Genomic DNA, 15,932 nt, shown 5'->3' with positions numbered 1-15,932 from the left:
AATTAAAAGGGGGGGGGGGGGTACTTAGTGATGCTTCTCTTATGAGCAATGACTGCTAGAATGAACAGAAAAGGAGAGAAATGTCCCAGTTCCCATCAAACTCCTAATTCTGTGACTTTACCAATATAATGTTGGTAAGGATTTGGTAAGTCCTCATCACAAGATTGTAATATTTTTTTTTTTCTCATTTCAGAATTCTTTCTTTCAGGTTTTATGCTCCTAGAAGACAGGGTCTAAGATGTGCTAGTGTGGTGGTGTGAATATTAACCTGCGTGATAGTTGATATGAACGGATTAAGCAGTTACTTGTAAACTACCACAAGCTGTCATCCCCCAAGGAATGTGCAATACAACCTGGAGGTGTTTTGGAGCCACTCTTTTAACAGAGCTTAAAATTGCAGCATAGTCCTAAATCTGCAGAAACTATTCACTAAGTCTTGCTTGCTAAGAGTTATTATCCCCACTTAATCATCAGAAACCGGCTAATGATACCAGGACCATTTGTCCTTTATCTGTGTAAGCTGGTCTCTGTCTGGCTGGACCCTGAGATATCTTAATCTTGCATAGATACAATAATCTTTCTGTATATAAAGACATAGATCCTGGGTTCACTTTTAGGGCAAAATGATCCTGGAGGGAAAAAAAAAAAAAATAAAGGCCTTTAATTTTACAAATAATAAAAGAGAGGTAGAACAACATAATGTTCTTTTCTTGAGAAAATTGTGTTAAAGTTCTTGAATATTTTAGATGAGAATATATACTCAGTTTGGTAATGAACACCAAAAACAATGGATGTATATTTTAGCAAAGTTAAATCTCTGTAGATATTGATTGCTTATTCTCTAGTTATGAATTTAGATTAAGTTATTTTTGAAAATTGTTTCTTCCAATAGATATGTGTGAGAAGAGAACTCAAAGGCCCTTTGTCCTGACCTGGAGCTGGGCTTTTTGCAGACCTGACCACAGCTAACTCATCCCTAGTAAGACTCGGAATTAAACAGCCAGAAATTTGATTCAAGTGCTAATATGGACTATATGGAAATTTCACTTGGATATTTTAGTTAAGGAAACTCCAAAACCCAAGACATAATGGATCATTAGGAGCTATTAAATAGAGCTTTTTGAGTAATTGTATAGGGCACCTAATGGGTGAGCCACGCACAGAAAGGGGCTTGTGCACTGTATCTTGGTTTCTTTTCTTTTTTTGGAGGGGGAGGGGGGTTATTTTCTGAAGGGGAGTAAAGAAAGGGTAAACCTCTAGAAGTTGCTGTTGTGCTCACAGAACAAATAGTGTATAGCAAAGGATCATATTTTTACTTCACTTTAAAGAGAAAGACTTAGAAAATCTGAAAAATTTCTAAATCATTCTCATTTGACATTTACTAAATAAATGTCTGGTTTTGGAAAAAGTACATGAGAACTTCAGTATAGCAACAACAACAAAAAAGATTTGGGAGGGATACATATGTTATAGGTAGAGTAAGGAATTCAAATAAATTCACTGAATGATTTAGGTGATTCCAATAACAAGGACAGGAACATTACCCTAGGATTAAAGCCTTTTTCATAGGAAAGAGTAATAACTTTGGATTCAAAACGTCCACCTAAAATGGGCCCCCTAGATTTACTTGACGTAGATAGCTGCTAGAAGTTGACAAGTTTGAATATATATTTATCATCCTTTCTTTTGAATTATACTTCTTACGAGAAACATCTGCATTCATTTGGTAAAGTGGTAAATTAATTTCTATATCACATGGTGTTTTGGAGATTAAAAACTGAGGGGTGATCAGTTTTGCTACTGACAGTAGGCTGAGAACAGAATGCACCCCAGAAGCTGACCTCTGCCCTCCAAATCAACAGTGAGCCCCTGCTGCACGTGTTCCTGGATCAGCAGAAGTGTGTGCTCAAAAATCTCTCCAGCTCTTGCTGTCTCCACAGTAAACGGGTCATACGGATAACGAAACTGAGCCAGCAGATCACTAGGGGTGCGAGGTTTCCTGCAAATGACAAAAGACATTACTGTTCACAAGGCAAAACTGCAGAATCCATGAATCTCACTGTGCATTTACGAATACATTTCCCAAACAATCAAGAAGAAGAAAAGCTTCACCACCAGAAAATAAGCTTCACAGGGGGAGCTGAGAGTTCTTTTCCTACTTTATTAATGAGTGAAACCCAAATGCCAGTGACAGTGCTGAACTCAAAAGATATATTTTTAATGACTCAATGATTTAAAGAACAGTTTTCTATAAAAGGCAATATTTATGGTGAAAGTTATAAGCTTGTGGGGTCCACACATAGGTCTGAGGGGGCTCAGTAAACCCTCTGAAACAGCATGCAAGACACTCAGTTTCTGGACATTGGCACTGTCTGTCTTCTCTTTCCTCAAATGTAACTGCCTGGAAGATGCTGGAAATTCCCACTCACGTTTAAAACCCTGCTCAGGCATTGTTCTCCCCAGAAAGTCTCCCTGGTAACTCTGACAAGCTACCACCTTCTCAATTACGTCTGTATGCTCACATACATCTATTACATACACAACAAGATGTACTTAAATTGTTGACATATTGTCTCTTCTGCTACAGAAAGACTGTGTCAGGGATGAGATGGTGCCTTATACATCTTTATATTCCACGTACCAAGCCTAGCAACCAGCATATGCATTGAGGAATTAAACTAATTAAGTTAAAAGAATGCTAGTCACTGAGAATGTGAAACTATTTTAGAGATTTTGGTCAGCGAAGGCGTGTCTGGTCCTCTACATCAGAAATCGTAATAACTTTAGATCATAGAATAGTAATGATATTAATAGCTCACTTTAATTAAGCCCTTTCTATGTGGCAGACACTGTTGAGACACTATCTGTACTAACTTATTCGATCTTCCTAACAAGTATGTCCATGAAACAGATTCTATTGCTATCCCCATTTTACAGGCAAGAACTGTGAGCTACTAAGATGCTTAGTTACTTGCCCAAGGTCACCCAGATAGGAAGTGATGAAGTGAGGAATCACTATAAGGATATAAATAAGCTGTATGTCTCTACCACACAAGTCCACGATCAGCGAGCCATGCTGTTGTGGGTATGCAAGAACAGAACTATACTTGATTATGGCATTATAAGGTATTCCTTTTAGACCAACAGCTGCAAAGACTGGGTATATACTTCGTTTGACTTTAAAGACAACAGTCATGTTTTCATTAATATGTTCAGGTGATGCAAAACTGCATCCCTTGTACCTCCATCAGGACTGATGGGGACTTTATAGAACCTGAAGGCTTCACTACTCTAAAGATGTTCTGGTTCAAATTAAAATAACCAAAGTACTACATATCCTAAACAAAACTTTCATCTGTGAGCTATCAGTTTATGACCAGATGTGTTCAACTTGACAATCACTCTCAATTCCTGGATTGGCAGGAGCACTGGGTCTGACCCTGGTGGATGCTGACCTAACAGAGCCCATTACCTGATACCTATCATGGGACCACATAGAGTGGATCTGTGATGTAAATTTATGCCATTTAGATTCTGTGGGGAGCAAGTTTCATTCTCTTTAAGACTGAGCTGGCAATGGTGGGTAGCCCAGAGGGTGATAACACACACACAGACTGAAGAAAACACCCGCTTTTGGCAATCTTATGCACGATGCCTGCTGTGATTTATGGAGATTATAAAAACCAAGTAGGACTGAAGTGAAAACAATTTTGTAATCAAAATAAAATAAATTCTTACTGTGAAAACAAATGTCTTCGTGTGGAGTTAATTGCACTGTCAACCCTCTGTACGGCATCAAGAATGGATGATTCAACAAAGTCATCGCCAGCTTGTCTACCCTGTATTGCTTTGAAAATCAATTCCATGATTAAAAGTATCAAACAGACCTTGAAGTTAGGAATGATCTCATACAAATGGCATTACAGAAACTTCCAAGACAATAAAAATGTTATACAGTGTCCACATGATACTGTCCATTGCAGAAGAGTAGGTAATTATCCTGAAGCAAAGTTTCCAGAAACAATAACAGTATTATTTAGGGAACTAAGGCATTCCAAAAATCTAGTAAAGCTATGTGAAATATTTCCTTTTTTTTACAACACTGATTCAAATGGGATTGAACTCTGTCAGTAATTTGTCATCTTCAGAAAGGTAAGAAATGCCTATCTTTTCAGCCACCTTGCTTTAATGTGAAACATTAAAATGAAGTAAATATCATCACATCCTTATGGAGATTTCTTAAAGCAAGAATTGAACTCTTAGTAAGATTTCAGTGAAAAATAACTCATGTTTTTTCTATAGCTCTTCGGTGTGTGAGAATTCTATCAAGTTGAATATTATAGACAAAGAAAGCTTTTCACTTAAAGTAGAATCGATAATCTTCAACATATTTAATCTTCTCCAGATGATGGTTTAAGAAGTTTAAGGTAAAGAAAACAAAATGCTAATAAAAATGATCATGGATATTAAAAACTCACATAAGAAAAATAATCGAGCATATCCATATTATTTAGTTCATTTTTAAGAACATTAAAAGTATAAGAATTAATATGACATAATTAAAGCAAATAACTTAATCTTAGCACTGTTGAATATTGGACACAAGAGTAAGTATAGTCCCAAAAATTGAATTTGAAAATAATGTCATTAAGGAGATATTTAAAAAATGAGAAGTTTAAATAAAAATAGGAAGGTATGTGGATTTCATATTATCACTTATATATCATATATTATGTAATACAATATAATATTAAAATATTATATATGTATATTTATATGTAAATAAGTATATATATGTTTATGTATTTTGCAAGATGAATGCAAATAGCATTCTACATCTGGTTGTTATAAAAAAATTCCTCTATATTATGACAATGTATACATACTAGATTAGTTCATTGTTCTAAAAAGATCACCAACATAAAAAATTTCAAGAAAAAATACCAGTGATACAGATATAAGAAAACCAGTAAAATCAAGGTCTCTGCTGAAAGACATTCTTGATAAACTAGATTATAGGCAGTAATTATGAGTTAGAGGCTATACTGTCAATTCATTTCAGTCCTTATCATGACCACAATATCAAAGCTCCAGAAGGTCAGTTTTACCTTTTATACTTCAAGAATCACATTGGATTAACTATATAGTAGCTAAAGATAATTGAAAGAAAACAAAGATAAATTGATTAATTTGATTATATTAAATTAATAATTTCCATTCAAGGAAAGACATAAATAAAAAAGGTAAAATTGTCGTTGACAAATAACATAATAGGTAACATATCTATAATTTCTAATCTGACACAGAATTAATATTCTATTTCATTCAAGGAATTCCTGTAATGCATTAAGACAAAATATATACAGGCAAGTTATAAAAGAGGAAACCCCAAAAGTTATTAAGTATATGACAGATTTTGAAAACCACTTAAAACCTCAGAAATAAAATATAAAATATCAATGAACTACCATTTTATGCTTATTCTGGCAAGAATAAAAAAGCTGATTACTGCCAAGTTTTGGCAGGGGTGAGTGGACACGGGTAGGCCGGTGGGAATGTAGAAGTGATGCTCCTATTTCCAAGATTTTGTTTAAGGATATGTATATTTTTTATTTTGATTTTACTTAGTAAAATGACATATGTGCACACCCCCTCACCCAGCAATCTGATTCCCACATATATATCTAGAGAAATTCTCATGCAAATCCATCAGGGGTATAAATGAGAATGTTCATTGCAACTCTGTTTGGAAGGAATTAAGGAAAATTGTCAGCAATGGAAGTGTAGGTGAGAAAAATGTGGTGGATGTACAGTATGAAATATCAGGCAGCAGTTAGAATTGGCTGGATGGGGCGCCTGGGTGGCTCAGTTGGTTGGGCGACTGCCTTCGGCTCAGGTCATGATCCTGGAGTCCCGGGATCGAGTCCCACATCGGGCTCCCTGCTCGGCGGGGAGTCTGCTTCTCCCTCTGACCCTCCCCCCTCTCATGCTCTCTGTATCTCATTCTCTCTCTCAAATAAATAAATAAAATCTTTAAAAAAAAAAAAAAAGAATTGGCTGGATGGACACATACATGGATGCTAAAAAGAGTGCTTAATGTAAAAATTAGAAAGCTGAAAGAGAATCGTAAAATGATTTAATTAAATATATAGTAAATGCACTATAGTTATATAACATAGTGAGCATGATGGGTGGGGTATTGGCTTATAAGGGGATGGATTGATTAATCAACAAATCAAGCAGTCAATATAATTGCAATGATTAGGAGCAAACCTAATATTTTCAATATACCTAACATGACATACCCTGTGATAGTTCAAAAACAAGTCAGTAAGAATGAGCCTACTGAATTTGGATATAAAGGAACCGAGATCAATCTAATCAATCTGTGCTGGCTTATAGGTTCACAAGATGTGAACCTTTTCTCTATTGTTCCCCTTTTAGTCCTTCACTTGTGAACCTCAAGTGTAGAGAGTGGCATCAATGATGTGTTCTTATTCATGACAATTACTGTGATTGGACCCCTGCACCTGTGTGCATAATATGCGATCAGAGGTCTATCAAAGGTTGTTTGTAGGACTGAGTTATCACACAGCAGACAATGCCAGCCAAAACTCAGAAGGCTGTTCACTGTGGCAGACAGAACTTGGAAGGGATATTTACATTTGGGGAAAGCATCAATTAACATGTTCATCTAAATTTTATTTGTTTGATAATTTTGCTTTTATTCTGTTTATAAAATAGTTTTGCTATTATGGTTGTATAAAATTTACAAGCATAAGGAATTTTACACCTGTTCTTCATCTTTTGACTCATTCATAAAGTAGAAATAGTAAGACTTGTTCAACATAGAGTTGAGGCAATATATAGTTGGGCCAAATATGATTATTAAATAAAAAAGGCATGCAAAGTTCTTTGAAAACGACATGTCACAATGCAAATATAAGGTGCCTTTCAGTGATTATTATGTTCTAAGCCCCTAAGTAATCCATATCCTCACATACTTATTGGTTGCCACTGTGTTGTCCTGTCATTTGTTCAACTTGACCTGTTTTTTCTCTTTGTTATTAAGAAACCAACAAGTGTGGAGATGTGAAAAGGAAAGGAAAATAACAAGAAAGTTGTCATAATATGTAAACATTGTTTGAAATAATTAAATTTTGATGTGCACAAATAGAAAACACATAAAAGTTGTTTGTTCACAGATTATTAAAAGTGCATTAAATATGTAGTATGTCAGAAAATATTTGTGGTAACAAGAACTCTTTCTCACTTATGTCATTTCAATTATGAATTTTTTAAGGTTCATAGTTTTATGATAAAATAAAGCTAACCTTTTTATTATTCATTCAGTCTCAGTAACGTTTTAGTTGGTGTGGTACAAATTGCAAAACGATTTCCACAAATGTTTCTAGAAGAGCACTGTATTACGCAAAGCAAATTCAGTTTATTGGGGCACATTAGAATCAAACAACACTGTTAATATTTTATTTGTCTTAAAAGCTACCTCAATAATGTAGGGATAGAATGATCCTGAGTATATTCTCCATTTTTTACGCAAAATTTTGCAGAAGGGGAGGAAGAACTAGATCATTTTCTTTTGTTAAGTCTTGGGGTTAAAAAAAAAGGAGAAAAAACCTCAGTAGGGTTATGAAATTAAGCATGTTTAAAGTTGACTGATGAACATCGCCTTTCAGTTCTGTCTATAAGATCTACCACCTCCAAGGAAGATAAAGTCAAAAGATAAATTTGAGTCCTTTCAGGAAGGTGTTGCTTAGGTGTAATGGTCCACCAACTGCTGTGTGCCCACTCGGTCAGAGTACGGCCCAGATGGGGGAGAATAGGAGTCAGGGAGGAGTAGGATGGAGCCCCAAAAGAGACACTGATGCAGAACACCTGAACCCCTGCCATCACTTCTCACCACAAAATACCTAGACCTCAGTAAAAACCGAGTTTCTTTCACAACTGAATATTCTTTATCTCCCCCTCCCTCCTTGAGAAAAGTAACCAGATAATGTCACTATCATTAACTAAATAGGCCTTACCACATGAAATCTTCCCCTAAGAGAATGACCGACCACCACTGACGCCGCCTGAGAGGGCTGTCCTAGGAAACCGGACACTCCCACAGCATACAAATGGGAATTAACGACTGCCTTTGTGAGATAATTTTCTTTGAACAGCAACCACTCTGCCTTACTCATCATTTTGCATCATTAGGTATGTAAATGGGTTCACTGTCTTGCAAGCTCCACCGTTTTTTTTTCCGGAGACTGAAAAGGTGAGACGCTACTTTTTTTTTTGGCTTTAATCATTGAGATAAGCCTTTTATTTTGATTATTTGCTTTCCTTATAGTTTCATGACTAACCAACCACTACTGTACTAAAAATCTGTTCTTAAAGTTTAATGCTAATTTTTTTGAAACACGGATATCTCAGGCTTATCTCAGGATAGACATATGTGTTCAGTATAGATTTTATGTATAAATGGATGGGAAATGTATTCAATATGGTTAAAGGTATTATAAACATATGTATATGTATATTAGGTATATGCTGTTGTTTATAGAAATATTTCACCATTCATTGTATTTAAGTTTGCCGAGGTAAACAAGGTTGTCATGTATCTATTAATTATTATGTAAATTAATTTATATCATATTCACAGTAAATAAACAAATATAGTAAAATAGCAATTGAAAATGATTCAGTATAATTTCATTTCATTGACATATTTGAGTAAACACAATTAAAATTTTCTGATACTTCATAGTTCACTCATTGTGCAACAACTGCAGTGGTGTTTGTCTAGACAATGACAACTGGATTAGAATGTCAAAAAATCAGTGAGTTATTCATTCAGAATTTCAAAAAAATAACTAGATCCCAAAAGCATCAAATAAGTTAATTGATAAATAACACTTGGAACACACGGTAAATGCCCAATAAATGCTAATTTTTTTTTAGTAGTAATATTAGTATTAGTTTAATGTAGGTCATTTACTTAATGTAATAGGAAAAGTCTCATTAACTTAAAGTCAACTAATGTAACTTTAATTCTCATTTATAATTTATCAGGTTGAGGATATAGTCAAAGTAAAGAATATTGTAAGTGGAAATACCATTTAGAAAGTTATTGCAGAAGTCTAAATGACCAAAAAATGAACTATGAAAGAGGAGGTCACATGGAAAAATGGAAAAGAAGAAATATTTGCGGGAAAAACTGGTGAGACGTGGTAGTTAGGGTAAAGAAGGAGGAGGGAGCAGAAAAAAATCAGAAGTTCTGGCTTCCTCCCTATAGAATATGGACTGTATTAAAGGAGTGACAGGAGGTTACAGGTCTTGAGGTGAAAATGAGGAGTTCAATTTAGCATACATTCGATTGGTTTTTAACACATGGAATTGGAAGGCCTGTGGGTCATCCAAAATGAAATGTCCAACACAACAATCAGATACTCAACTCAGAATTTCAAAGGAGACAACATTGTTTGGATTGATTTTTTATATCATTATAAACAGTATACATGTGGTATTTGTGCTCCAAAATTTTCATTTAATCCATGCTGTGTCACTATTTAACTTTTACCAATCCACATATTATTCCAATGTCTCACTGGTAAACATTCTATCATGTAGACATGCTCTAAACTACTTCCCGACTATTGTTGCACATTTGAATTCTATTGTAGAAACAGAATTTCTATGCCAAGAAGGCCTCTTGAGAGTGTCCAGTTCCACATTTTTAAGAAATGAGAAAATTAATTCCAGTTATGGGTAAGGTATCCAAAGTGACTGAGATCAATAAAGGTAAGTTTAATGACTTAACCGAGGGTTTTTCCCCACTATCTCAAACTGTTAATATTCAATATAAATGTCTTGTGTCCTCAGACTGAGCCATTTTCACAAGCAAGAAATGAGTCATAAGAATATACTGTGAATTATGAACTTGACAGCACTTAACAGCACATCAATATATATAGGAGGTGTTAAAATAAATTATGTTTTGAACAAAAATTATGAGGTTTTTTTGGGTCTAAAGTAATATGTGTAGCTTTCATATGCCAAATATCATCGAGAGAAAGAAGTATGCTGATGTGAGTAATATTTGCCAATACAAAATACTTTGAGGACACCCTAAACCAAAGGATAGGTTCCCAATAAACACTAAATCAGCCTTATAGGTTTTTATAAATTTATTAAAACTATTAAAATCTATTACATCTATAAAAAAAAAAACTCCTTAAAAAATCACAACTTGTGGGGACCCTTTTTTCTTTTGCTATTATAAATACCTTACTTTGAACATCACTCATTCAAATGGTGAATGAAAGGGTCTAAGTCACAAAATATTCCATAAGTGATATTTTATATTGACACATTTCCTCCTATTCTGCAATTTGGGTTGTGTGAACACACACACACACACTTAAATCTTAAATTTATTCAAAGTTTTAAAATTTATATCTTCATACTTTTTCTTCTTTTTATAAAAATATTTCTAATATCATAAAATTTATTTGGTGTGAGACACAAATATAAATTGATTTCCCCTTATATTGTTATAAAAATGTCTCAAGAGCTAAAAACATAATTTTTTTCTTGACTGAATAACTTCTTTTGTACTATTTTGTCTCTATAGCCTGACTTTCTGCTTTCTATACAATAGAGCAGAATATTGGTAAATGCTACTTATCACTGTTTTAAAATCTGGTAAATAGAGTAATTAATACATCTTAATCTAAATGTTTTACTTTTAATGTGTATATATAAAATAGTTAGTTAAATTTCAGTCTACCACAATGAAATTCTTATGTTGGAGGTTCTAAAATATTGACCACTGTGGTTATAGCGTTTGTGTGTATGTGGCAGGGCAAAACAGACAAACAGGGAGAGAATAAGAGGCAGAGAGAGAATATTTGTTTGTGTATGTGTTTGTTTAATGGTAAAGATTTCTAGCATCTCTAGAACCTAAAAAATAGTAATTTAAATTTCATAATAAGTTTTTTCCAAAATGCTCAAGAATATTTTCTCATAGATCTCATAAATAGTTAAGCAGTAGAAAAGGAGCTCTATAAATTTATAAAAAGAAACACAACTGTTACAGATTCTAAATCAGGAAAAGCATGAACTCATCAAATACCAAGTAAGGCTAAGATTTTGTAACTTTAAGAAATTCTATGTGATAAAGAATTTCTGACTCTCCTAGAGTAAATATTAGCTAGTTACTAGATACATTGTTATAATTTTAAGACTAATATTCTACAGAGAATACTTTTTACCATACAGTATAATAAAAATGTAAAGACTTATGCAACATTAATGAAAATATATACTTTATATAAAATAACCAAACAAATGGGTATTTGGAAGTTTGATTTCTCAGGAGAATTTTCAAGTGTAAGAATATGAAACTATTGTACTACATGATAGGAAGACAGTGACATCTTTAAGGATGTGATTTAATTAAATAAATCTATTTTTATCCAGGCCTGTATTTATAATGAGAAGAGTTACCCAGTAGATATAGAGACCCATAAGAGCTGGAAAAACTAAAAGGAAAAAATAAATCTGTAAAACCCTATTTTTTAAATCTGCCCATTTCTAAGGAAACCAAAAAGCAGGCAAAGCCCAAAATAGTACTCCATATGCTTGTAGCTGAACTCATTTACTTCAACTGCTGATTGTCAATAAGGCAGAAGCTCCTGAACCCATCCACAAAAAAAGCAACCCGATGTCATGTCCCCACATGCTGTGATTTTCTTGAATTCTTTCCCCACGTGGAGAACATGCCGGTCCATTATCACAGCCAGTCCCCATTCCCATACCCACAGCTGAGGTTTCCACTCAAGTCTGCCCACAAATAGACTCCCTCACTTCCAATACAAACCAATTGATTGAAGAAAAAAAAAGGATTTTATTTTTTGTAAAACTATGACAATATTTTTTAAGCAGTCATCATTTATAAACAACTAGCAGAGGGCTACAGATAAATAACCAGCCAGATGACAAAATGTAGAACAATGCCAAATACATTGACCAATTACAAATGTTCCAAAATATTGAGATATTTGTTCTTACAGTGGCAAATCTTACCTAGAAGTTTGATTGATTGATTTTTAATTTTACTCTAGAACTAAATACACCAGGTCAGAGTAACTCATACATGTTAAATTCCATTTATCCTTAAATCTCTGACTCCACTTTATTTAGCTATGAATATATCTTACATGCTATAATTTTCATTTCCTAAGAAAACATGATATACATTTGTGAATCCTTCCTATTTTTGTTCACCTCTGGCATTGATAGTTTTGGTGTTTGATATCCTTTAATGTAGTTTACACTTAAAACTTAGATTTAAAAAATTAAAATAAGTTTGATTTGACTAGAAGAAACATATAAGGGAACTTGGGTAGTGAGACAAATCAGTTAGGATGAGGAGTAGAAACTGTCAAAGACATTTGTTTAGGTTGCATGAGGAGCCATACTTACCTACAACTGTGAGGAACATGTTGGCCACAACAAGGCCAAATGAATTCTGAGCCACACATTCATATCTTCCTTGGTCAGCTTGCCCTGAATCATAGATGGTTAGCATGCCTTCACCACTGACATGGAATTTACCACTCTTGGTAATCTGAACACCTGCCTAGGGAGTGAAAAGAATTGTCACTGGAAGAAAATATGATTCCTTAAAAAATAACATCTTACATTTTGTTTGATATAGTTTGATTAGTTCAACAAATATCTACTGAGCACCCACTGTGTCAAGTATTAGATGAGGTATTTTATGAATCTAACGAAGAGAAGAAATGAGAGAGAGAGAGAAAGTACTTTCTAGGAAGTGTGGTTTATCCTTCTCTCTTAATTAAAATAAATATGATACTCAAAATTCAAGTATGTAATTATTTAATATAATCATTTTAAAATCATCATTCAATGAATGAATAAATAGTTTATTCATATTTTCTTACTTCTAGAAAAGGATTCTGACAACAATAAAAATAAAATTTGGAAAGAAGGAAAATTTTCATAAATCTACCAACTAAAAGCATCAAAATATTTTCATATTTCTGATTCCTCTTCTATTTCTTCTTTATATGTACTCATAAGTTTTATGTACCTGCAAAGCTTTGTATATCAGTTTCTCAATTAAAATTATACCTTAAGAAGATAAGATGACTACATTTCATATGAAATATTATTAAAATGTATTCAGCTATTAATTTTTAAAAAGGAAAAGAAATTGGCTTTCTAGGACTGGGTTGGAGTGGAGTAGGGGCAGAGACTCTTCTCTCCTTCCCCTCCCCAAAAGACTCAGAGGAAACTGAGGATGAGAGCTGCTGTTTCAAAAGAACTCATACCCCTGTGATGACTAGTAGGCCAGAATGTAACCAGAAAGGTTCAGAGTGAAAAAATGCTTCATAGGTCTTCAGATTCTCACAGTTGTCTTTGACCACTAGAAAGTAAGTCCAAAGTGATGGGCTGCTGGTAACTCAGGGGAAGAGATGAGATGAACTAACAGGACCTATGAGGTGGAGGGCAGATGAAAAAAGACTAGACACAGAGAAGGCTGAGAAGTGACCAGGTGCACAAGCAGTAAGGCCCACGGTGTCTTTCCTTCAGGACTACCTCCCTCCACTTCCTCTTGCTGGCCCATAATTTCATCTTCTTTGCAAAAGCACTCCCTTCCTATCTGCTCTCCATACGTATTACCAGAACTCTTAAGCTAACCCTACAGTTCTATAGTTTTTGCTTAGAGTCTCTGAGTTATCAGCTAGCTTTCCAATAAATTTTTTATCTGCTTATTTTGGGAGTAGCCTAATTCACATTCATTTTAACCTTGTGAATAGCTGAGGATTATTATAAAGATTAAATGTGATAGTGTACCCAAAACTTCTGGCATATAGTCAGCCCTCAATCAATTCACTTGGGATTAAAAGCTACCTTTTAGGAATTAAACTGAGCTATTTTGCTGATATGATTGTATGATACAGCCTTTAGTATAACATCAAATAGGGCTCTAGAGACTGACTAAAATGTGTATTTTTCATACTTCCTATTTTTAGTAAAAAATATTTGAATTATATAATACTATACTCAAAAGAAATTATAAAAACTATTCATACTTGAGAGTACCTGAGCCTAAAGGTTGAACTTTGAGACCACTACATTTACTTTTTATAAAGAACTCATAACTGCATCTGATGCTCAGCTCAGCACAAGAGCAGCGAACCACCAAAACTAAGGCCTTGTTGCTGTATGGCAACAACAAAAATAAACCAAGTGTTTTTGGAAAATAGCTTTGCAAGTTTTCACAGTGAAAATTTTACTTTTTGTCAAAATTTTCTATAAAAACTGTCATTTTGATGTATGCATTTCATTTATTTTTTAAGAACATCAAAATCTGAGACCAATCATTGCATTCTGTTAAAAAACTTAAAGTGAAAGAAGCAATTATGTTGAAAGAATATAGCTCAAAGAACCAAAGGAAGTAAAATAGATAAATAAGAAGCTATTATTTCTTTAAAGTCACTCAAGTTTTGAACCTACAGAAGGGCTTTTTTCATGTCACTTTGTTTTAAAACCAAGTTTTTCATTCTTGTTTCAGCTAATGCCCTACTTTCAATCCACTTCTGAGTTATTAATTCAAAATTGTTTCTTTCTAGCCACTAAAACTCTTAAATTTACATAAAACAAAAGCAATTTTTCCTTAGAAGAATTTAGTTATACTTATGAAGCTTTCATCACCAAGCAAATGACAAAGGTTAAATTTATCAAAACCCTGAGACAAAATCAGATGTAGTCACTTAAAAAATGAACAAAATACTTTCAGTGTAAAAAATATTACTTGCTAACAAAAATCACAACAGTAATAAATCAATGTGAGAATCACTACCTTGTTTCATTGGGTCAATATATTTGTCAGTGTTTTTAATACTATTGTACCTTTAGTTGAGATCTTACCTTGTTCCAGGTAATTATGGGCTGTGGTTCTCCTTGAGCATGACATGAAATGTTTATATTCTTGCCAACCTCTACACTTGTATCCTGAGGTAGTTGAGTAAACACTGGGAGAGCTGTGGAAACAAATCAAAATGACATCATGTCGATACCATTTTTGTCAACACGTGCTATCTAAGTCAAATGGTATAAATCTAGATATCATATTGGTTAGCCATACTAGTGTTTTAAAAAGCAATTACTTGGACATCAGAGAGAGTAATAAATATCAAAGCCAGGGTACTTATAATTAGGATAGAGATGAGAACAGAAAAAAAGGAAGACAAATATACAAAGCCTTTAACCTTAAATATTTGTAATATTTATTTCTTGAGCTGAGTAGTGGGTACAAGGATTTTTAGTACTCTTTTTCAATGTCTTTTCATAAGCCTGAAAAAAAGATATATGGTAACATCAAAAGTTTATTGCTGGCTAAAATAAAGAGATTCTATCTTACTTTATTTCTTCAAAAAACAAACTATTGTGACTTACCTAATATGAAGTAGATCATTAGAATAACCCTGTATAACTATTAAGGGGATTAAATTCATAATATTTTTTAAACCCCAAAACATAAATTTTTAGGAAAGAATTAAAATCTTTTGCTAGAGAATTTTATCCAACATATAATCTCTTCTAGAAACTAAGAGGAGGACATGTTTCCTGACTTTTTAGGAGGCTTATCTTAATATCAAAACCAGATAATGACAGTACCAAAATCAAAAAGAAAAAAAAAACCCTACAGACCAGTACCTCTCATTAGTATAGACACAAAAATCATCCATAAAGTATTGGCAAATAGAACTCATCAATATAAAAATGTTTATATACCATGTCCAAAAGAGTTTATTCCAAGGATACAAGACTGGCTCAGTATTTGAAAAATCAACCAATGGAATCTATTATACAAACAAATAAAGAAGAAAAGT

At 33.6% G+C, this 15,932-nt stretch overlaps 1 protein-coding gene across 1 annotated transcript in view; it reads right to left on the bottom strand.

Annotated features, from left to right (window-relative positions):
* The window catches only part of PXDNL (peroxidasin like), a 489,791-nt gene that overhangs the window by 90,570 nt on the left and 383,289 nt on the right, over positions 1-15,932 (bottom strand). Inside the window, exons 13-16 of the mRNA XM_078072396.1 lie at positions 14,968-15,080; positions 12,493-12,649; positions 3,739-3,847; positions 1,842-1,999 (exon numbers count right to left, since the gene is read on the bottom strand). Of these exons, the coding sequence (XP_077928522.1) occupies positions 1,842-1,999; positions 3,739-3,847; positions 12,493-12,649; positions 14,968-15,080 (537 nt within the window). The remainder of the gene's footprint in view (positions 1-1,841; positions 2,000-3,738; positions 3,848-12,492; positions 12,650-14,967; positions 15,081-15,932) is intronic.

Source organism: Halichoerus grypus, chromosome 5, assembly GCF_964656455.1.
Source record: "Halichoerus grypus chromosome 5, mHalGry1.hap1.1, whole genome shotgun sequence".
In the NCBI taxonomy this organism is placed as follows: domain Eukaryota; kingdom Metazoa; phylum Chordata; class Mammalia; order Carnivora; family Phocidae; genus Halichoerus; species Halichoerus grypus.
The sequence above is the reverse complement of the archived record's forward strand: the minus strand, read 5'-3'. Positions and strand labels throughout refer to the sequence as shown.